The 23,248-nt window shown below is 39.8% G+C and overlaps 1 protein-coding gene across 5 annotated transcripts in view; it reads right to left on the bottom strand.

Annotated features, from left to right (window-relative positions):
- Positions 1-23,248, bottom strand: part of GBF1 (golgi brefeldin A resistant guanine nucleotide exchange factor 1) — a 107,207-nt gene that overhangs the window by 26,062 nt on the left and 57,897 nt on the right. For 2 of the 5 annotated variants that reach the window (XM_027878056.1, XM_027878055.1), the window contains exons 4-12: positions 18,481-18,612; positions 13,348-13,466; positions 12,604-12,712; positions 12,183-12,243; positions 10,475-10,529; positions 3,995-4,130; positions 1,314-1,543; positions 660-828; positions 259-470 (exon numbers count right to left, since the gene is read on the bottom strand). In XM_027878056.1, the coding sequence (XP_027733857.1) occupies positions 259-470; positions 660-828; positions 1,314-1,543; positions 3,995-4,130; positions 10,475-10,529; positions 12,183-12,243; positions 12,604-12,712; positions 13,348-13,466; positions 18,481-18,612 (1,223 nt within the window). Of the gene's footprint in view, positions 1-258; positions 471-659; positions 829-1,313; positions 1,544-3,994; positions 4,131-7,623; positions 7,660-8,971; positions 9,071-10,474; positions 10,530-12,182; positions 12,244-12,603; positions 12,713-13,347; positions 13,467-18,480; positions 18,613-23,248 lie in introns of all 5 variants that reach the window. The other 3 variants (XM_027878052.1, XM_027878053.1, XM_027878054.1) reach the window with 3 other exon arrangements.

Genomic DNA, 23,248 nt, shown 5'->3' with positions numbered 1-23,248 from the left:
TCCCACAGTAACAGTTCATTCAAGTCACCTTCATCCTTCTTGGCCCTGGTCTGCACAAAATAGTACATGACAACCTCTCTGGCTTTGCAGCAGCACTATTTGGTGCAATTCAGAACTCTCACTGCAGTGCAGCAGAGAGTTTTTTTGAAGACTGAGACCTGTCAAACCTCATAATACTAAATTCCAATAAGCTATTTGATGCAAATTAGTATCTGACTGCCCAGTGCCATATGCCAAGCTTACATGAGCCAGACTCACTTGAAATAGGTGCCGGCACAACTCCTCCTTCACAAGTCCCAAGAGAGACTGGCAGTTTGCAATGGGTGCTGACTCCAGGGCAACAGTTAGCAACTGCAGCCCCATGTGGATCATCACCTCAGAGTTGTGGCGGTCGTGAGGGTTGGTGAGGGAGATGAGAAAGCGGAACAGTTCTCTAATACACGGTAACCCATACGGGACCAGAGCTGCTCCTAAAGGAAAAAGAGAGATTAGCAGTCTTAACTTCGGGTTTGCTTTTTTCAAGTGCCTAGCAAGTGTTAAAAATTGAATTGTTATAGATCCACTGAGGAATAGGAACTTATCACCCTCTTAGCATAAAGTGAAACAGAACAGAACAGCGGAGAGGAGACAGGACTTCAACAGCACTGCCCACCTCTTACCTTCTCTCTGGGAAGACTGAGTAAAACGTACTCCCCGGGGATTTACATAGTCCATGTCATGAACTGAAGCAGAGTCAGAATGTTCTGCTACAGATGTGCACTCCTCTAGGACCTCAGGGATAGACTCGACAGAGGCTGACTGAATCTTCTCCTCCCTCAGACTTTCGTTCTTCATTGAGATCAGTCGTGTGAGAAAGATGCAAAACAAGAGTTAACAAGCACTAGACAAGTTAAAAAAAAAACAAACAACAGCTTATATGTTTACACTTAATTTGGAACTATTACAACAACATAGATCACTAATGGAAGAAGATCAGACAAAATTTAAGAGAAAAGAGAGCCTCTAGATAATCTGCAATCCTCTCTACCTTTCACTTACATCTAGTTCTTACCTGTTTTACATAACTCTAGGTTGTGAGACTAAGGGCTTGACTTTAAAAATACTCCTATAACCTATCAGTTCTTACTGCCCTGAGGGTAGAATATGACTTGCTTTAATTTCAGCACAGTGCTTCTGTTTATGCCTTCCTAGCATTTTTATCATTCAAAGTATCTGCAGCTCTAATCCATTTTCTCAACAGTATTATTACTGTTGTGGAGAAAAGTGACTATGATGGGAGTTGAAACTTTTCTTCATAAGTTATAACCACATACCTGGAGTTCAGGATTATTTTGATTTTCAGTGACTTTGGCCTCATTTGAAGGCATTCCTGCATTAAGTCCCAAAGAAGCGACTTGATCCAAGTCTGTCAGGTCTTCCTTGGAGGTTGCCTGTGAGGACAACTCCAAACCACTGTCTGTAACAGGGCTGACTGCAGATGAAACATTTTCGGAGCTTCCAGAGGAGCTGGGTGAAGGAGCATCTATGAAAGCAACTCCACTTCCTGATGAGAAACAGAAGCAAAAAAGATCACTATTTCTCTGTCCGTCAGCCACAAATTCATACACTAAATACATTAACAAAGAATTACTTTCATACTACTTCCCAGTACAAATGGTCTCAGTTATGCACACAGGTAAACTAAGATCTCTTAATTAATGAATTAAACAGATGAACAGGTGAGATACTAGCAGTTCTCCAAATTAAAACACAATAGTTGGAGTTTACCAGACTCAGCAAATAAGGTAACTCACATAGTTAGCTAAAGGGTACAGAGGATTTACACAACTAAGAAGGAATCCGAAACTACTCCAGTACTTTCCTTCAAAGTGAGAATTTTAACTTGAATCTATGGTAGAACCTATTTCTTTAATTTTATCTAAACAAAGGAAATTGCAATAGAATTCAAATGGGTCTGAAATGGAGCAGTGAAAAATTTTTACTATTTCTAAATATGAGGCAATGCTCCAAGAATCTAAGTTTTCCTTTTGAAGAAACTGACATATTTGGAGATCTCACTGTTCTGAGGAGAACTTAAAAAAATATTTAAAACCCAAATATTTAAAAAAGAGAAGATACAGTGCAGAGCACAGAAATAAAGGCACGAACCAGAGTTATGAATTTACACATAAAATGTGTATAGTTTTGCACAGTGGTGTTTTATCGCTGACTTGATTTTTGGAAATGTTTTGAATAAGTAGCAGACTGTCACTTGATTTTTAAGAAATGTATGACCAATTTTGCAGTCTCTTCTTCTTCACCTGCTAAGCCAGGATTCTGGCTTAAAAAGCACCATTAATGTATTACCTAACACTACAAGGTTAACGACATGTTTTGTAAAACAATTCGACTTCCCCTCTGAAATGTTACAGGAGTTGTAATGCTCTTTGACAGATTTTAATACCTATTTGAAAATTTAAATACAATGATGATTTATGCAGAGATAAGTTCTCATCTGCATGGATGTTCTGAGTTATAGGCAATTTGAACACATTTATTATTTCCTCAGTTGTCACCAATCATGCAGCAGTGTAAAAATATACTTTGGATCTTTCACACTACATAGTTTCCTATGACAGAATAAGTGTCAGAACTAGGTCTTTTACACAGCCACTGGTTCTATTTTCCTGTCTGCTTTCTTTCACTGGTAATGTTTATGTCTGACCATCGAACTGTAGAGTGCATAAGAGACAGAGTACTTTGCAGTCAGAGGGACTCATTTATCCAGAGCAAAGTTTACAAAGTTATAACTATTTAGTCTATTCCTACACAACAATAAGATATGGAAGCCCCCAATATTACATCCTTAAGCTCACAGCACTAGTCACATATGGTATCATACCTGCAGGCTGAATCAAAGCACATGAATAAGGATTCAGGCATATACCCATTAGTTTCCTGCACACAATCCCCCTTTATGTACTTTTGCTGTTGCCTCTGGTTTTTTCCCTATGTAACTTTTTAAGTCTCCTTCCCATAGGAGTCATAAGCACAACCCCTATTTCCCTGTCTCTTAATGAGTGTGGCCTTTATTCACATGGACTGTGTGTGTGCACTTTCACTCTTTACATCTGTTGTGAGAGATCTGTTCATTCTCCCATCTTTGACATCTAAGATTCTGCATGTCCTTTAGTTCTACCTCTACGTTTTCCCCAGTCACACTTTGCTCTTCCTGCTTTAGCACCACACCCACGCCCTTTTGTAAACACTTTGGGAACACAGGAAGGAACATGCTACTTAAGTTAGCAATATCCTGTTAAAGGAAACCTCCTCAGCTCCATTTCCCTTACAGAATCACAGAATCCATTAGGCTGGAAAAGACCTCCAAGATCATCAAGTCTGATTGAACAAAACCGTATCAACTAGACCATGGCACTAAGGGCCACATCCAGTTTTTCCATAAACACCTCCAGGGACGGTGACTTCACCACCTGCCTGGGCAGTCCATTTCAATGTTTAATCACCCTTTCTGTGAAGAAATTGTTCCTCATATCTAACCTAAACTTGCTGTGGAGTGGCTTAACACTATGTTCTCGTCCTGTCGCTAGTTGCCCTTAGGTCTCCTGTTGCCAGCGTTCCAGTTCTCAATCTCTTCCACATATGTGCTGCATCCTCTAACTCCTCTCACCACACGGCAGTCCAAAACCTCAGCCACCTCTCCAGGTGCCCATTCCCTTTTGTACAAACTACCCTCATGAGGTATGCTGAAGGCAGATAAATGCTGTCAAGTTATCCACAGGACCGTGCCTTCCTCCATCAATACGTATTCCATTTCCCAAAAACGCTTTTTCCTGGACCTTAAAAGCTATTATATGCTTTATTGCTACAGTCACTGAGAACTAATAGGAAAAAAACTAATGCAAAACAACATATTAAGAGAAATTAAATAAAGATAGATTAAAAAAAAGCTCTAGGACTGGTGCTGTCTGGCCTCTTGAAACAGATTTCAACTTACCTGTGGTATTACCAGCATTGCCTGTTGACTGTTCTGTCGCAGGAGAGACCTTAGTTACATGTCGAGGAGGCCTTGGTGATCTCTTCTGCTTTTTCCATTTTGATGATTCACTCATTCCTCCAGCTCTCATTTTCAACTGAAAATCAATAATCATTAAGAATGATTGCAAAACCACATAATATAATGGAATACCCAAGCCAACCTACAAAGGCTATCTCAAAACCCTCAAAGTCAGGCAACAGCATTAAATATATCACACAAATAAATCAGCACCTCAAAATCATGCAAACCAGCCCCTGACTACCTACATATTTGCCAACAGTCCATGCCTGAATCAAGAGACAATTTACTGCAGTTACTCTGCTATAATATATACTTAACAATTCAATTATGACAGCACTTCCCATTCCCTATCAATACCTCCCAGCTTTGAATTAGGATAAAGAATTCTCTTGGAACTACAGGCACATCCCAAATCTCTTTGCTTGTGCCAAAGCTTCCAGACTTCCAAAGGGCATAAATTAACATATTTAAGTTAGGTTTGACACTCAACTAAAATTTCACCATCTATCAAGATAAGAAATGAAGCCCAAGCACCCACTGCACCGCACTGCAGTCTGCAGCTCTGTCGCTGATTTCTTGCCTCATTCACTTGCCATCTTTGTATCAATGCCACATTCACTTTCCTCCAGGTATCCTTCATTACTAGCAAGTATTTCTCTAACACTTCACTGGCTGCTGGTGCAAGTCACATTGCCAATACCACCCTAGTGATTTAGAAACAAACCTTATTCTGCTTTCACCTGCCTTCCACCATTACTCTTCTTCAGATCTAAATCTAACCTAACTCTTGGCATCCTTCTTGACCAGGATCCTACTTCTAGTTTGCATACAGATCTTTAATTGGACAAACAATCACAAAGCAGGAGCAAGTGCAGACTGTGTGGCACTTGCTGCAGTGTGCTGTTATTTCAGGCATGCAGATGCTCCAGAAGTTCCTAAAACAGTATGATATTTATTTACATGGCTAAAGGTAATGGCAAGTACCAGTCCCTGTTTGGTATTCTACTCTGTAAATTTATCACAGTTAAGTTTTATTTTAGGCTATAATAGTCCTTATTTCTTATATTCCTAGAATCAGATTTAAATTATATAGAAGACAGCTATATTCCTTAGTATCTTCCTTTTCCTGCAACTTGCCTCCTTTCAGCTACTACTTCTCTTAAATGCCAATAAACCTTCTAGGATCCACTACTGTTTTTCCTTCACTTTCCATTTTCCAGGTAGAATTCTAACTTGTTTTATGTGGCCTTGGCCTGTAATTCTTCTCATTTAAACAAAGCTTGTAAAAATGTTATGTCCCAGTGCAGTAAACCATTTGTGTAACTTTTCTTTGCACCACAAACTGTATTTGTTTGATGACTAATCCCCAAGTTATAGCTATGCTACAGTTTCCTTGAGTGTGTTAATGAACAGATTCAGAATTACTTTGCTGCTTGTTATTTATTCCAAATTTTGCAGCAACAATCTTCTTCTAAATCACATCTTCTGACAAACACTCATGTGACAAGCACACAGCTAAAAATAAAATTTGGTAAATTTCAAAATGTTTTACAATGCTTATGGATCACAATCCTGTCACATAAAAATTGTCAGCTCTCTCATCTTTCCTATTTACTACTTCATAGGGCTATATAAAATATGTGTTTGATTCTTGGCAATTTCTACAATCTCTCTGAGCCTTAAATATTAAGTTTTATTCATTAAAGGCTTAACCTGCAAATTAGATTAGATAGCTTTACCTAGCAACTATACTAGAAATAGCTTTTTTTTTTTTTCCCTTTTCAGGAACTTACAAGATTTGAAGACTTAGGGTTCATTGTACCAAACGACTTCAAGTACGAAGAAAACGTGGCAGCATTATGTGTTAAACCCATTAAAGTCTGTTTCACAGAATTTCAAAAGACTTTGCTTCTAGCTACTAAATCCTGGTGTCATTATTTGCCAGGTTAAATGTTACTTGCAGCAGGATGCAAAACTGAATCAGCAAAATGGAGCCAAGATACTGATATGGGCTACCCATGTCAGCACCACTCCTTTTACCCTCAAGTCATGCTCCTGAGAAACATGTAACTTTTGGACCATTCTATCAGAAGATTCAAGCTGACAATTTAATTAGTATTTCTAATCTCCCCATTCACACAACACCAAATACCATCTCAGTTCAACACTAGTCCTTTCAAAAAAGCACTTCTTCTCAGATGCAAAATTGACCCTTAGTGATTGTCCTGTTTACCTCTCAAGATTCCTCCTCTTGAGGTTCATGAGATAAAGGCCCATCTGTCATCATCTTGACGACACTGTGCCATCTTTCAGAGACTGAGTCACAACAACTTCACATAGATAGGAAACCATTTTTTCAGGCACGCAAGAAGACACACTTGATTTTTTAAAGAATTTAATTGAAGTACAAAGCATTTAGACTGGATTCTAAGTTTACTTGAGCTTTTTAGGTGTGGGTGTTTTTTTTGTTTTGTTTTTGGGTTTTCTTGTTGTTGTGTTTTGGGGGGTTGATTGATCAGGGGTGTTTTGTGGGGGAGGAGGAAAGTGAGATTAACCAATAGATCTTCTCCATCTCACACCATCCAGTACTCCACAATCTACACAAACAGGTATCCTTTTATTAGAATTACCTACTAGGATCACCTAGGACTGCCTCCCATATAACTCTGCCCTCCCTCCTTTTTTTTTTAGTTTTGCTCCAATGTAGCAAACTATTGCATAGGTCTAAAAACTTTGAAAAAGCAAACAGAAATGCTTAATGGAAATGTTTCATCATCAAGAGGCTATATGCTGTTTTAACAAACAAACACTGAGTTTGGGAATTCTAAAACAATGCATGTATCAAAGGACAGCAAAGTAACATCTTTCTTTCTGGATTTTGTTTTGAATTAAAAGGTAACAATCCTGTGACTCCTTGCTTTTAACACTTGTACAAAAAATGTACAAAACAACTCTGTGGTTTGCATTTCACTAAAGGAGCTATTTCTAAAGCACTTTTTACCTTAATTTTCAAGGCATTTCCTGATTTCACTAGAAAGCTTGGTTGTATTATTAACAGGCTGAGATTTTAAAGCCAAGGTTGCCTTCTTGACTAAATGTAGCAGCTAAATAGCATTTAATAGATCACTAACATATCTTGAATCTTAAACATAATCTAAAACTCTCCTTCCCTCTCCAATGCTCAGTGATATTATACTTGCATTAGTTTTCTAATTATCAATGTCCTTGAGATTAGATTAAGCTTGTACTTTGACAGTAAAAACTACCTGAAGTTAGTATTTCAAAAAATACTCTTTAGAAATCAGTATAGAGGGAGCTCAGAGCTATTGTTCTTTCATCTTGGAACTCAATACAGATTCAATTAATTTATCTGAGTTACCTTTGGATAAAGAAATGTACACAAAATTTTAGACGAAAAAAATCTGAAGATTACAAATGCTTCCTTTGATAGATGAGGTTTTAACAATAAAACCCTAGCTAAGGTCTAGGAAGGTGAAGAAAAATGTAATACTACAAGATTCTTTTTAAAGGGTCTGTGAATCTCATTTTTCTACAAGTCACCTTACCTGTACTCGTTTGTTTTTCCATAAGATACTGTAAGCCTCAAGAGAAAAGGGCAGGGGCCAATGATTAGTAATTAAAGTGATTATACTAAAACATGAGCTCATTCTAGATGCAGCATGGAACTGGTCAGCACACCAAGTAGCGTTCAAGACACAAAAGCATGCAGAGAGAACGCAGTCCACGATCCAAGTCCTGGAGACACCGATGCAGTCCAGTCATCTCACTTACTTACCTACCTGTACTGCAACAACTAATGAAGGTTATTTGGTGAAATACATTTATGCATCTTAGGCAACTATGAACATAGTCCACCCCCAAAATCTGTGAAAACTCAGAGTTTAGGTTCCTCCTGACCCACTGCAGATCCCAATGTTCTATTGCAAAGGGAAATATTTTGTAGCATTTTCTTCTGCATAACTCTGCATGTCTTCATCCACTGTCTTTTCAAAAACTTTGCTGTTTGGATAACTATTTTGTCCTAGACACAGGACAAAGAATGGCATTTCTAAATATTCTGTTCAGCTCTGTTTGGACCACATAACATTAATGGCAGACAAGAACTAAAGCTACATTAAGTTTATGAACCAACATGGAAAACTGAGAAGGGTCTCATCTAAGTCAGTTTTTCAGGGTTTCTATGACTGGTCCAAACCAAATAATCTGCAGGTCTACAGTACTTCTTTAGAAGTATTTTTTAGGGGAATTAACAGGGACTAACACACTTTGTAAATCAGTTCAGCCCCACTCATCCCCCATTAACAAATACCGTGTTGGGAAACAAAGTAATTTCAGCAGAAACATGGCCTAAGATGTTGAAAATGGACAGCAGTTTTTTTTCAAAAAAGCTTTAGAGAGTATTGAACTCTGTGACTCTATACCAAGGAACAAAGCTCAGAAAATCACCTTGAGTAAAAAATTTTAAGGCATGCTGGGTCAAAAGACTCCTCAGGTGTATTTGCTTCATCTATAACCAAGATGAACAGCTAGGATACACAACACTTGAGACTTCAGTGACCAATCTACACTTTTTGTGTTTCTTTTCTTTGGTTTTTCACTGTCAAACCTCACCCATGACCTCTCACTCCTTCAGAGGATGCCATGAGGGTATCCTAAGTGGCACTCACCAAGACACTGAGTGCTGCAGTAAAACAAGGATCTCTCCCTCCCAAGCCTGCCCCAGCTGCAGCCACAACACTGCAAAGCAACCACGGCATGCACTGTCCCCAAAAGCCATGCTGTGTCAAATGAGTGGAGGGAGATTTGCTGCACACAACGTAACTATCTCTCAAGTGGTGTTTACAAGAGAAGGAAGAGGGGAATAAGGTAAGAAGGGAGAAGGGAGAGAGAGACCTTCAGGTTCTTAAAGAGCAATACCCTCTCTAATTGGTTCAGGGCTTTGGGCTGTTCCCCACTACTTAGCTCCAGTTTGTTGAGGAGACATGAAGAAATCTGTGAAAGATAGGCAAATGCATGGTTTAAACAAAGCAAAATAAACCCAAAGAGAAGAATAACCTGGCAGAGTGCAAGGCTGCAGGGCAGACTCCTGGCATGCACAGCAAAGAGACAGTACAAGGAACTGCACAAGACACAACAGAGCATCACTTAACCGAGCTGGGAGCAGCCATCGCTCGGTAAGAGTAGCGTAGCCTTCCTAGATGCAGTCGCCTTCCCTTTACACCTGTGCACAGACCTTGACAAAGTCTAATACCTGCAGTGCATTAGCCTGATTTCTTTTAGCTTTCCTTAGGCCAGCCTACCATCATCACAAATCTTGTGACCGTTCTCCCACAGCAAGGGAAAACAAGCAGTCATTAGGTTACTATACGAGAAGTAAAGCCCCAGGCGAGTTTCAGATTCCTACAGCCAAGAATTCAATCTCTCAAAACACTGCTGTACTGGCTCTAAAATGTACATTTACCTATGTTGCCCCTTTTCTCCACTCATTAAAATAAAAACAGAGTGAGAGTTATAAAAAGTATATTCAGCATTAAGTTCAGACAGTTATTTCTTCTCTAGCACTCTTCTTCCCACCCTGTTGCTCTCAATAGTAGAATCCTTTACCTTTACTGACATTCTTCATATGGAGGATAAAGAATATAGAAGTAGATATGGAGGTTCCTCAAGAGGACCTCCCTCCACCTGAGAAATTATTACATTAATAATCATATAAGGTCACATCATGGTATTTGAAATACTGAATCCAGCTGCTAAAAACCTCACTGTATTGAGTAAGACTGTGGCATTATAACCTCAGAAAATAGCGCATTTAGGGAAAGGAAGATAAAAAAGAGAGTCTACTTTGATTTGGCTGCTAATAGATGACACTGACCATGTGAACTAAGGTTTTCACTACACAATGTAGTGCAATCCACCAAAGCTTTTTCTGCAATAGCCCAATTTCATAATGCTTCCATGCTGTTTCACCAGCCTCAAAAAGTTTTCTTTCTATACACAAGGAACTGGACAAATATATCCTGAGAGCTCAGTATTAGATCTGCAGTGAATGAAGAATGAAGAGAAAGAAGCTGGAGAGAGAGCAGAAGACAGCAAATAACCAGACAATGTCACCATTAGGTCCCATAATTTGCTGGGGTTTTCTAGCCCAGAGCAGCTGATGGCTGTTCCCAGAATCCAGACTGTCTCACTTAGGTAGCAATATCATTAACAAGATTTGCTACTGGGCTTAATCCTACAGAATTAATGAAGCTATGTCCATTTATGCAGTTAAACATGCCTTTTCAGTGAACTAGGGACTTGCAGGAACAAAGAAATACAAGTGTGAAAACAAACAATATAGAGATGAGCACAAGCCCAAGACATGAGCAGAACAGTCAACACAGTGCTGAGTCTTACCTTCTTCATGTTTGTTCCCATGTAACTTTTAGGCTCTTCTTTAAACTGAGGCAACCTGAAATATAAAGAACAAGCCAAAATATGTAAGTTTACTTGGGTTAACAAGAAGGGGAAAGAAACAGGCTGGTCTTTCCAGCAGACACTAGAAAACCAAAATTAGGTCTTCTCCACAAAAAGAGATGCTCCTAATTTGTTTCCCCAATAAAAACTGCTGAGGGTAAAAAAACTCACACAAGTCTAGATGAGAGGTGCTTTGCATGCTATTACTACTAATGGCAGTTTTTCTATACTGGTTTTCATGTCATGTAAGTACAGTTTATTTTCCTTCGGTGTATGTTTTCAGCAGTGGTCTAATTACATTTGTTCAAAATAGGTTTCCCTGATGCTGCTACAAACAACTGCTGAGCCAGTGTCATACATACTTTTGCAGTGTACATATTATTATTAGTCATGGAAATTATTTTCTTTGAGTTTGTAGAAACCCCAGTAGTTGTCTTCTGTTCTGCATCATATAAACACAACTGTGGTGCACAGTGGATATAAGTTTAAGCTGAATGCTCTGAGATAAGCAGTTCCCTCCTCAGAATGATGCAGACTGCCCTCAAATGTGTGACCAAGTGACAACTCTTACAGCTCTACAACTCCACACACTCTGCTCTCCCTTCTGTTCCTTTTCTACAATTCTATCTTTACTTGCTGAGGGGGAAAAAAGCCTTAGAGCACAGCTTTGGCTGTTTCTTTTTCTGGAAAGCAAGATGACCAAACCACCCCTGCAGTTGCTGCCTCTGCCTTGCTTCTCTATCCCTGTCCACAGGCACAGATAGTGGTGGTGTCTCCAAGACTTACCAAGAAGGACAGAGGAAAGGATACAAAGTAAGTAATGAATAAGCACCAAGTAAAATTCACGTATGTATTTTGAGAAAAAGTAATGTGGTCTCTCCTCTGATGAAATTGATTCTGACTCTGCATTCATCCAGTGCACTGCATGACACAGGGTGCACAGAGGAGAAAAAAACCTGAGATCCCATTGGAATCGAGCGTGACAATGGGAAAAAACATGATACGACTCCGTTTGAGAAGCTGCCAGTTTTACTACAATCCTTTTCTCCTAGAAGTATTTCTGCATCTGCACATTTCCTTTTTACAATACCCAGAGGAAGTCTATGATTGCTTCACTATTTGGAGAAACAGTTTTGAAGCTAAATAACCTACTTGAGCTTAAAAAAAGGAATCTTAATGACTTGAAGGGTGCTGAAAAGGACAGACCGTTGGGATGCACGATTTCAAGAGTTTAAAATTCTCTTTGATATGTGAGGTCAAAGCTCTCAGCTTGACATAACATGTGGCTGTTCAACACCACTTCTATTCTCTCTGCTGAAGAGAGCTATATTTTTTAGAGCACTTTTTTTCAGTGAAGTTTGCATTCTCTGTCCTCAAACTGGTTCTCTATCCTAAAGCTCTTCATTACTTGGCTGTCCATCTCTCCTCAAAGGACACCTCAAACCAGGCAACCTTCTCTACCTCTGTGTGTCCCTGCAGTCTGACAGGGTCACCCCAAGAGAAAAGTGCCAAATCCTTCATCCCCTTCCACCTCTAAATAATGACCATTTTGGATGATTTTTCTGAGGGCCCTTAAGTGGAAGTGTGGAATCCTTCTGTCCTTAGAGGGCCATCTTGGCAATGCTGAGGCAAACACAAGCAGGTTTACCTTGTGAAGAGCAGCTGCACCATGTCGACCAGAGTGTGCTCTGCAGATTTTCTCAATAACTCTGCGAAGACAAAAACAAATAACACAGGTGTCATTACTCAGTGTGATATTATCAAGAGGCTTCTTCAAGCAGACTCCCCTCCGAGTCTTGTTTACAGAGATTACGGCAAATTTATTAAAACCAGCTCCAACACCGCATTGCTGCAGATGGTCACGGCATCACACGGTGGCGCCACACAGCTGGGGAAAAGAGCAGCCCAAAGTTGTACTGTGAGCGCCTTACAAATTTTCCATGAAGTTGTAGAAAGACACAATAATATAAGGCTCAGCAGCTTTCTGTGGATGCATCTTCTACAACAGAACTAGTGAATGCTGAGGAAACCTGATCATTTCTTAGGTGTAGAAGCATGAGCAAACCTACCGCTGAGTCTCATTTCAAAGCATATGCGGAAACAGGACTGCATGATCTCGCACACGGATTCATTGGTGAGGTGGGCTCCCACTGGAGTGAGCAACAAGGTCCTCAACACCTGCAAAGAACAGCACCCGAATGTACCACAGTACAATGACACTTGCATGAGGAGGTGAACGAATGACATTTCCAAGAGAAGGTTGGTTATCTCAAGGAAGACCGCCGCGAGCAGAAAACCTAAGGGTTCTCCAGGACTCATCTCAAACTGAATGCTGTGCACAAGTCCTTTAGGAGACAAGAATGATCTCCCGACCCACTTCTACAAGAGGCCTGATGTGCTGCATACTACCCAATATCTAAATTGAGGAACTATGTATCTGCTCAAAAGTACACAGACAAAAGAGGTGTACAGTCCATAGGTTTGTCTCTACAAAGATTTTTTTCTCAAAAATAAGTTTGAGAACTCCATATGCCTAATTTATTCCCCACTAACACAGATCACGAACAAGGTAGGATTACCAACACTACCACATTATCAAGCCCCTAATTTTAAAATAATTTACTTGAAGCTTTTAATTATTTTCATTTGGAAAAGCTTTTACCACAGGTATATGAGCCATCTGTTTAAAAATAAAGTCTGTCACTAAGCTCCTGCAGTCAAAACACTGCTCCCTCCTCTTCATCTCCATGTAACAGGATATGTTCCACAACAGGCAGCAACCATTATGGTAATTACCCTTTCTCTCCACTTACCTGTAGGATTTTCATCAAGACAACCTCATCGCTCGCATGATCTGTGCCCACAAATCGGGCGTGAGTGACAGCATCTGCCATGTTCTCCATCCCCTCCGCTGTGCCCTCATGGCTGGGATCTGAATAACAGAATAAAAATACATGTCAGGGAACAGCCACCTACAGCCTACCACCTCTGTGGGGAGACATCTACACAGAGATACTGTGTGGCCTTCTGCTTCCTTAATTTGTGTAACTTGCAGTGAGTTGACCCTACAAGAGCAAAACTCATCTCCCTCTAGCAGAAAGGTTTTATAACTGGGAGCTTTCAGAAAGACATTATCAAGTTTTTCTACATTTGCAAAAAAATGTAACCTAACAAAGAAAATAATTACAATTCGGTTGTTACTGTTTCTGTACGTTATTAGAGATTAACGTCTAAGACTGCGTCCTGTTTTCCCTAATCTATACCACAATCAGCTGTTAAATGCATTCAGTTCCTCCTTGGGAATGAAGAAAAAACAGCCCTTAAACAGAGGGAACTTAAAATTTACTCTCATGAGGAAAAAATGCCCAACAGGTTCCACTAGATTGAGAAGGGAAAATTGTTTCTTGTTCTACATCCCTTCCAAGGAATAGGAGCTGGGAAGGAATGGACCAGTAGCTTTCCCCAGAGAAAACAGCAGACAGACAGATTCACAGATGAGATACCAGAGTCGCAGGCCTCCCGCTTCAATCACTCATCAAGGCTCCTTCTCTCCATTTCAGTCTTTTGTAGCTACAAACAATGGTGCAGTTGAGAGAATATTTAGGATGAGACTGTTGTTAGTAACTGTATCTTGTGCTACATTACAGTGGCTTCAGAAAAGCTGCCTCTGCCTTTGATTTCATTCTCACTTAAAAATATGGCACTGGACAAGAATCTTGATACCCTCCAACCTAAACAGTCATTAGGCAAGAAAGGAGACAACCTAAACACTGGTTAATACCTCATTAATTGGCAGTGGGGCCTCTTGAACTCCAGCAAGAATAAAGCTAACAGAGGAACCAAGCAAGACCTTGTATACTTTGCAGAGAAGCTTTGCAGACTCCATCTTTGACTCCAGTGACATTCACACCTAGGAAGGGCTAAGCCCTAGTCATTAAAGAAAGCTGCCCTTATTGTAGTCAAAAGACAGCGTCCTCCACCATGCTGTGGGGAGTCTGAGGGGCTGCAGGATAAGAAACTTCTAATAGCAGCATAAAACTTAATTGGCATCAGTGCACTTCAGAATCCCATAAATCTGCATAGGAACAGCACTTCACCATCTCTTACAAATCTCTATTAAGAGCAGAGCTTGCCTACTTTTGACACAGTTCACACACACATCTTGCATAGTTGAGAGTAAATTCCTCTCCTGGTTTGCCAGGCAAACCCCAGCGATCTATCAAGGAGTCTGGTCTAAGACCAGTTGGTCATTTTTTACCTGGTTCAGCAGCACCGCCCAACAGGATACCAAACTCTGATATGGGGACAGCACTGGCTGTCAAAGGCAGTTCTCTGTGTTCCTTCAACAATGGCTTATAATGCTGCTAGAAGCTACCCCTTTTCTACCAGAGGCAGTAAAATCAGTCATATGTTGGTGTCTCATGCACTCTTATTCATAAAAGTAAATAATAGCTTAAACCACCGATGCTTGATGTAGGACCATTCTGAATCGCCTCAATTAAATTAGGCAAAGACCAGCAGTGTTACAATGCCAGTACCCATGTTAGCATTACTCTTAACCAATCTCAACAACTTGGAGAGCAGCCAAGTGGGAATGAAGAGGAAAAAGCCACTTGCTGCAGAAAAGGCTCCCATAGACAGGACACACAGATTCACTTCACTGTCACCTCTTCTAGAAGTTGTGAGTTGCTCTAAGCTTAGGGATACATTTAGTCGTAGTTATGGATAAACAGTGTGTGAAAAGGAAATGCAAGCAAGTTGCACATATGCTTCTTTAACAGATCTGTGAGTACTGCTTCACTGTCCTAGCCCCTACCTTCAACACCTCTCTCCCAACACACATCACGCCTGACTACTTCAGTTCTGGCTCCCTGCAACAGCACTGAAAATTCAGGTCAATTTATAAAGCCTCTTGAGTTCAATTAAAAGCACAGATACTTCTACTTTGCAGAAACAAGATACAGAAAAAAATCAACCCGCTTCTTTGTTCCCTTGTGAGAAAACAGTACAGAAAGATATGTCGATGCCTGCTCAGAATCACTAACAAAAAGAAATTTATGTGAGCAAAATACCAGCTTCAAAATTGCCACCTACAATGCAAAGATCTAGAGACCCCTTCTAGATATATACCATTTTATACGGGGTGCAGTCTTACAACAGGTGGGCAAAAGAACAAGCAGAAATCAGAAAATCCAGGCTCCAGGAAAGCCAGAAGCTGTTCAGTATTACCTTTAATGGAACTAAAATAAATCACCAAGGAGACAGAGAAGGTAGACAGGAGAACAAGCTTTAAAGTTCCTAAACATCAAATCATCTCACTGGAAGCTGAGCAACAGCTACTTACTTACATAGTTTTCAGGAACATCAGAGAAAGCTAACTTTAGAAATGGAGCCAGAAGTTGCTGCGGACACACTGTGATAAGAAAAAGAGCACACACCATTTCTGGGAAAATACAGAAAACCCCAGTTCTGAAATTTAGTCACTAGTCTTCCAATAGCTAAGGTTTGAACTCATAGGCTGACAGCTCACTAGCTACTGCAAAACTGCTGAGCAAGGAAATAACTAATCTGAGGGATAAAAATCAATTGGAGTTTAGTATCGTCACACCGTTTTCTAGTACTTTAAAAGTTACTATGCAATTTTAACTAAAACTCCTGTAGAAGCAGTACTTAGAGCAGAGGATAATCACTGTAAGGGTAACTATTCCTACAAAAACACAAGCACGGTGGATATCAAGTAATTTTATCTGACTGAGCTGTGATTGCACACTGTACCATTACTGAATTTGCAATTCAGACTACTAGAGATCAGAAGTCTCAAAGCCTCCTCAGGAATTACTCTTTTCTAACTGGTTTTAAAACATACCCTTCAGCAGTACTGGCCTAAAAAGGAGACAGATAACCACCTGCTGATGAGTGACAGAATAAGAAAAACAATGAGACTGCACAAGGATTAGCAATTAAATACTTTGGAAATGGGAAAAGAAAGCCATTTTAAACACAGATATTTATCAGAGGAGTATGGCCCTTTCACTGAACCTGTTTTTTGACCCAGCATGTACAGCAAAAGCCAATCACTCACAAAACAGACAGAGCTAATGTCACTTTTTTAAAAAGTGCTGTTTCACCTGTCAGTCATACAGCCCCAAAACGTACCACGAATATCTGCCACACTGCAATTTCCCCACTGCGGTTGTGCCAGCATCCTCTCTTGTTCCATATAGTTTGAAACAGATTTGTATATTAAAACCAGTTTTAAGCTTTTACTATCTTTAGGCAAACAGTCTCTGGACTACCTTTAGTCTCATATTACAAAAAGAAATTATAAGACCAAAAAGCTTTAATTTAACAACACAACCCTAGCCAGATGTTCAGTCAGCACCACTAATCCCAACCTCACTGGTATCTGGAGCAGCACAAAGGACAAGGCTGCTCTGAATGTCACCTGAAGCAACAACGAAGGTCTCAGATTACAGGTTCTGTTCCACAAAAAAAGCCAGGCAGAGAGTCTTTTCCTCTGTGTGCTACAAAGACACACAGTCAGCAGCAGTTACAGGGATGCGCCCTCGCTAGAGTGACCCAATTAATATTCTAAACAACAAGTAGCTAGAGAAAGGCTACAAGTTCTCAACCACATTTTTTCCTGTTTCTGCCTCAAATCAAGTATTTATAGACTGTTGCCTGTGCAGACATTTGCCTGGACATGTGATACAAGCTGGATGTTCTGATTCCACATAGATCATAAAAGCCCAGACGAAGAGTCCGTCCCTCCTTCTAATGATGAAAAGTCATATATTTTGCATGATTGCTTAATCCTTCGGAGGCACACGTTTTACAGGCTTATTTGTCAAGATTTCTTCATTGTCCTAGGAAGTTATGTCAATATTGCATCATTCTAGTTATATTTTTGCCACTTAATTATATCAAATGCCACCCAATAATTGATGTCTAAATACACTGAATTTTCACCCAACTCTTAAAATTTTTTTTCCTGCAAGTCTCCATTTTTGCTTATTTTAATTCTGTGTCTATCCCACAAAAGTGGTTTGCACCTACATAAAGCCCTTTCTTTCTCTAACTTCCTTCATGCTAACTCCAAACAGTGAAATACTTAAAACAACAGTACCAAAAATTCAATAGTGTTCACTTACAATGTAAGGGAGAAAAAGAAGTGAGAAATCTCAACTTGGGGTGAAGGAATACTGGTAAAATGATTTTCTTCAAATGAGACTACGTTTAAACAAACATAGGTAAGTTTTGTAATTCACACAGGTATGATCAGAAAGTATGGACAGAACTTACAGAGAAAAATCGAGCACCACTAAGGACAGGGTGACACACTGATGGCAGACAGAGAGCCAGCTAATGAGTTACAAGCCAGCTGAGCCATGGGAACTGACCACATGCACATTATTAGCTTTTCACAGATACAAAGGAGAATGTGCAAATTTGAAAGTCTGGGCAGCAGCAAAACTGTGGCAAGTGAAGAGTACTGGGACACCACTGGATAAGGTCTGGGACTGGGCAAAAAAACATCCTCACTCTAGAGCAGAAATATTAGTCCACAAAACTAAATAAATCCTACTGTGTTTCTGTATGTTACAACATTGTAATCCAAGCTGGTATTGTCCCCTCCCTGGGCCTTTTGCTCGGATGGCATTAAAAAGCAGCTGGTGCCCACCCCAGTCCTGCAGCAGGCCATAAGCACACACAGCAGTCAGGGCAGACTAGAAGCTTTGGCTCCATCTCCAGACATTCTGTAGCAACACGAAAGATCAGCCAGTACGATATTAAGAAACTGCAGATGCCTATTTCCCCAGTGTTAATGACAATTTTCCTATTCCCCCGATCTCCACACGGAGAGCATGTATCCTGGCCAAAGACACGGCTCACAGAGATACATTTGGCTGGCATTTTGGTAAATCCCAGGAAGTCACATAACATACCTATTAGTGCATATGAGAGGAACTTATTCACAGAGGTGAGAGCCAATCCAGTTATGGGACCTGTAGTGTCTTCAGAACGGATGACTTCCAGAAAAGGCCGAAGAAAGACATTGGGTTCAATTTCAGAAAGCTCTGTAAAATAAAAAGAATTTTAAAGAGACATTAGACTTCATTCATTAGGATTAATTTTCTCATTAAGAATCTACAGCAAGTTTCATCTCAGAGGAAAAAGGCCTGCTGTAGCTTACTTTTAGAAGGCTGGTGGGAAGGTCAGGGCTGCTTTTAAATATATACACATACAAACACACACATATATATGTATATATTTTAAAAGCAATGGCTTGTGAATTTCTGTTTCTTATGATCTTTAAAACAGTCTACTGGAGCCTTCTGAAATCTGATTGTAGGAACATTCTGTAAATACTACAGAGGCCACTGCTGCCTAAATTTATACTTTAATTCATTGGGAGACACAGCTGCATTTTCCTATTACTCCTGGAATTGTGTGATCCCATGAACTATCTCTGCCCCACCTCCTGCCATTTCTGTAACATCCAACTACAGATACAGCCCCATGCTAATTACATGCAAAGTACAAATGAACAACCACCAGGTTGGTTGGAACCTTTGCAGCTCTTTGCCCAAATACAAACTGCATTTCTGCAATACCAAATATTTGCTTGGCAAAGACAGGAAAACTCCACAAGATAAACTAATTTAAATACTCTTTTGTCTTATTCTCAGAATACCTGTATAAGCCTCTCAACCAAAGAAGTAAAAGGGGCACTCTTCTCTACTTGCTGCTTTGGACAAGGAGGATCCCCTCTAAAGCTGCAGTACAAAAAGGCAAATGCACTGAGCTGTTGAGCTGGAGAAAAAAACAACTAACAAGCTTCCTAAACTTTCCAAGATGATCAAGGGACACTTTGGGAATGAAAAAGAAATACAAAAGAGAAGAACCATAACTAGGAAAACTGCCCAAAAAACAAACAAATCAAAAAAACAAACTAAGCCCAAAAACAAACTCAACCAAATAAAACACAAGGAATCAAGACAAGAAGAGCCCTGCGGGGGATTCAGGAGAAAAAGCATTAAAAAGCAGGTGAAAGGAACCACAACAAAGCCAGTACACAAGCATAGAAGAATGTATGAAAAGTAACCTGAATAATTTTGAGACTAGAAATATGTAAGTACAACACTTGGCTCAACTTACTGAAACCTACTTTTTATTTCTAGTAAAAGTTAACAAGTCTAATAGGTAATATGTGACAGGATAACTTGCATTTATACCATCGGTAATCAAATATTGCACTTATGTGTCATAGGAGCTTCTTTGAGGCAGGGGAGGAAAAAAGACCATAATTCCTGAATCCTTAGACAAGCTGCTGCTTTTCTATCTACCAACATAATTCAATTAATTTACTGAGGAAAAGAAAAAAAAACTCTTATTCTAAGATAAGAGAAATTCCATTTTATCATAGTTCTTATTGAAAAGTTTTAAGTATCAAAGTAAAGAGACTGTCAGAAAGTATGTTAATATAAGTGTGACAAATTATGGTAAGGATGCAAAGGAGGAAGAACAATGCAGGGGTTTTTGTTTTGAATAGTTAAGAGCACAGAGAAGAACATCAAAGGGCTGTTAACTAAAGCAAAACTGCAATTAAAAAAAGGGATGCAATCTCTTACCTTTCAGCCACCAGTTCATATAAGGCCAACACCACTAACTTATTAAAAGGTTAAAAGGAACGTGATGATTCAATCTTTTTGGCTTAAGAACAACTCCCCCAATTTGTCAGATAATATCCTGGTGTGACATTACAATTGTGTCACCTCTCAATAGCTCATGGACATGCAGAGGATCGTAAGACACGCTTTCATCAATGTTTATTTAAGTGTGCTTTATAGAACACTTGTCTGGTTACAAGCCCTTCAACAACATTAAATATAGTAAGACTACTGTAGATGAAAACTCCAATTCTTCTTCCCCAAAACTGATCCTTTCTATAGAACGGACCATAATCCTGTCAATTCCTCCAGCCTCCTTCAAACCAGTGAGTCCAAGGATGAAAAAGCTGCAACCTGATTAGTAAGAAAAATGGGACTTCAGCAGATGTACATCAGTGCATGTGTAGAATGAGACACTGAAGACCAACTTGCTAGCAGAGGACGTATTAGGGGACCACACTACCCATTAATACATTTTTGGGGACAACAAATAGATATTTTCTTTACAAGAGTAGGGGGAGGTTTAGGTTTTTACTTTCAATAAAGTTGTGAATCTTGATGTGGTTAAAGATTAGATTCCCCTGCAGTCTAGCTGAAATTCCCAGTTTCCATGAAGATCGCAAAATGGCTTGTCATAATTAGGATTTAACTTAAGCACATACCGTTGATTACACAGCAACTCTGGCCAGCTTCCCTGATATTCAGAGATTCCAGCTTTTATGGTAACACAGCATTTTACATTAAGCTCACTGAAATGGACTGTGTATGCTGTAAAACTATTTAGAGCAGATAGTTGGTGCTGTGTTATTGAAAAGAAAAAAAAAACAGAAAAGAGGAGAGCATTTTTAGTGCAGGACTTACCACTAAAGGACTACTGTCCGAAAGATCTAGATTTCAGTGAAACACCAATGACGCTGCTAATTGCGTGCATCTGAGGAGTATTCACTTGATTACTACAATGAGCTCTTCTTACCAGAGGCATCTGCAGGCATTGAGGACTTACAGGGGTCAGCAGATCCCTTTTCAAAGCAGAACCTAATCTCGGTAGTGGTGCTTCCTTCCATGGGAAGTTTGGAAGCACAGAAAACCACTCACACTGTAGCTACTCTTGCTGTATCCTGTCTTGAAACAGATTACCTCTCATTGGCTGAAGAAAGTTCAGCTCTGAAAGTGGCACTAAAGCTATCTGGAAGTTTTTAACCAAATAACAATTTTGTGAAGAAGCCAGTAAATCAAAGATAAATCCTTTTCTTTTAACTCAGCCCTGTAGAGCTCAGTGATGTTAGTTCAGTAGCTCTTTCCCCAAAAGGTTTTCTTAGCCCTGTACATGGAACATGGTAGTGCCCAGAATCAACCTGCCAGCTCTTTTGGACCAATAACTACAACTGCAAGGTGCACTCTATGCTAGCTTTCCTACCACAGCTCAAGTTTAATTTAGAGCACAGAACTGATTAGCACTCTTTTCACAACACTTTGGTAAAGAGTTGTGAAAAGAGACCATAGTCTTCAAAGGAAATTGTTCTGTCCAGCAGTTAAACTTCATGAAAGAGATATTACAGAAAGTCTTGCCATCACCTAAATGTTTGAGCAATGCCATCTCTCCTGAAAATATCTAAAAACGTCAGCAAAAGCAGTAAAATCAATTATTACTTTAATAATTCCTTTGATAAAAAAAGGCTATATAAGATAAATATTAAATGTTCGGAGGGACATACTCAAACTTTTATAACAACATTCAAAAAACAAAAAGGCAGCTCTGAGTTTTCAGCTCTGGTTCTTGCTCTGCCAGATTCAGGTTCAGGCATTACAAGTGAGGAAACCACAACCAGTGAGAGAACTGAGAATTGTCGATAGAGAGGTTTCTCCAAGTGTGTTTTCTTTTCTAGCAGGAGACATTGCTCAGCACTTGAACTAGAAAATATGGGATGGTTCTCTGCTTAGGTAACCACTTTCAACTCAGGGGAAAAAACCCAACCAATCAAAAAACCCACCTGAAAACCCACCAGCCCTGCAAGAATGATTTCAGCCAAGGTTATTACAAGAAGAAGGAGAACAAAATTTTACAAGGTACTGCTATACAAGCTGCCCTCCTTTGCAATCTACTCAAATTAAAACATGATTTAGCCTTACATTAAGAGCCTAATCTGCTTTGGGGAGCAGCTAGAAAGCACTTCCCATTTTCACACAGGTCCCTTCAACAAAATTTCAGGGAAGCAAACAGAGTCCACTACACCCAAAAATGCTCAGCTAGCCCAAAGCAGAGCATGGAGATTAAGAAGAAGGGAAAGAGTATATTAAGTAGCATATCAGAAAGCCAACTCTTCAGGCTGGCTATTTTAATGAGGACAGAATTTCTTTGAGACCACAGTGCTTTCTCATTCGTCCTATGGATTATTTGCACTTAGACACACAAGTCTATAAAGATATTTAAACAACTAATTCGTGTTTGAGCACCTAACTCCCATTTCAGCAATCCCATCTAGCCGTTCAGGCACTTCAGCAAACAAGCTGCATCAGACCTCCGGCATCCCCTTTCTCCTGAAGAACAGGAGCAGGTCCCCTTCGGAAGAGTTTTCTTATTGTTAGCACACTGTTGGCACATTCCTGATCTAAAACGCTCACATAAGCTGCTTTCTCTGGCAGTTCAACTCTTCACTCCTGAATGACTCTTATCAGGATCGGCTATGCGTTCCGAATCAGAGTAAATGAACGAGAAAAAATTGTTTATGACAAGTTATTTCAACATCATTTGTCCCGAGGACAGGCAACTGCAACCCAAACCACATGACCCGGACTCCTCTTATGCAGCAGCTGTTGGCCTTTGACGCCCAGCCTTCAGAAAGGCTGTCTCAGTTGTATCCCACGCACCTCTCCAATGCAGACGAGCTCAGACAAGAGCAATGCTTCAAGCATGTGCTATTACATTCCCTGCTTTACATATTGAACTGCAAAATGAACAGGCATTCTCTTTTTTTAAGGTGAGAAAAAGACAAAAATAACACTGTAACGGAGCAAAAATCCAGCTCTTCAGGACTCCTGCCTT

The sequence above is a fragment of the Empidonax traillii genome, unplaced genomic scaffold, assembly GCF_003031625.1.
Source record: "Empidonax traillii isolate 1590-97213 ecotype Southwest subspecies unplaced genomic scaffold, ASM303162v1 scaffold38:size1800464, whole genome shotgun sequence".
NCBI lineage: Eukaryota > Metazoa > Chordata > Aves > Passeriformes > Tyrannidae > Empidonax > Empidonax traillii.
The sequence above is the reverse complement of the archived record's forward strand: the minus strand, read 5'-3'. Positions and strand labels throughout refer to the sequence as shown.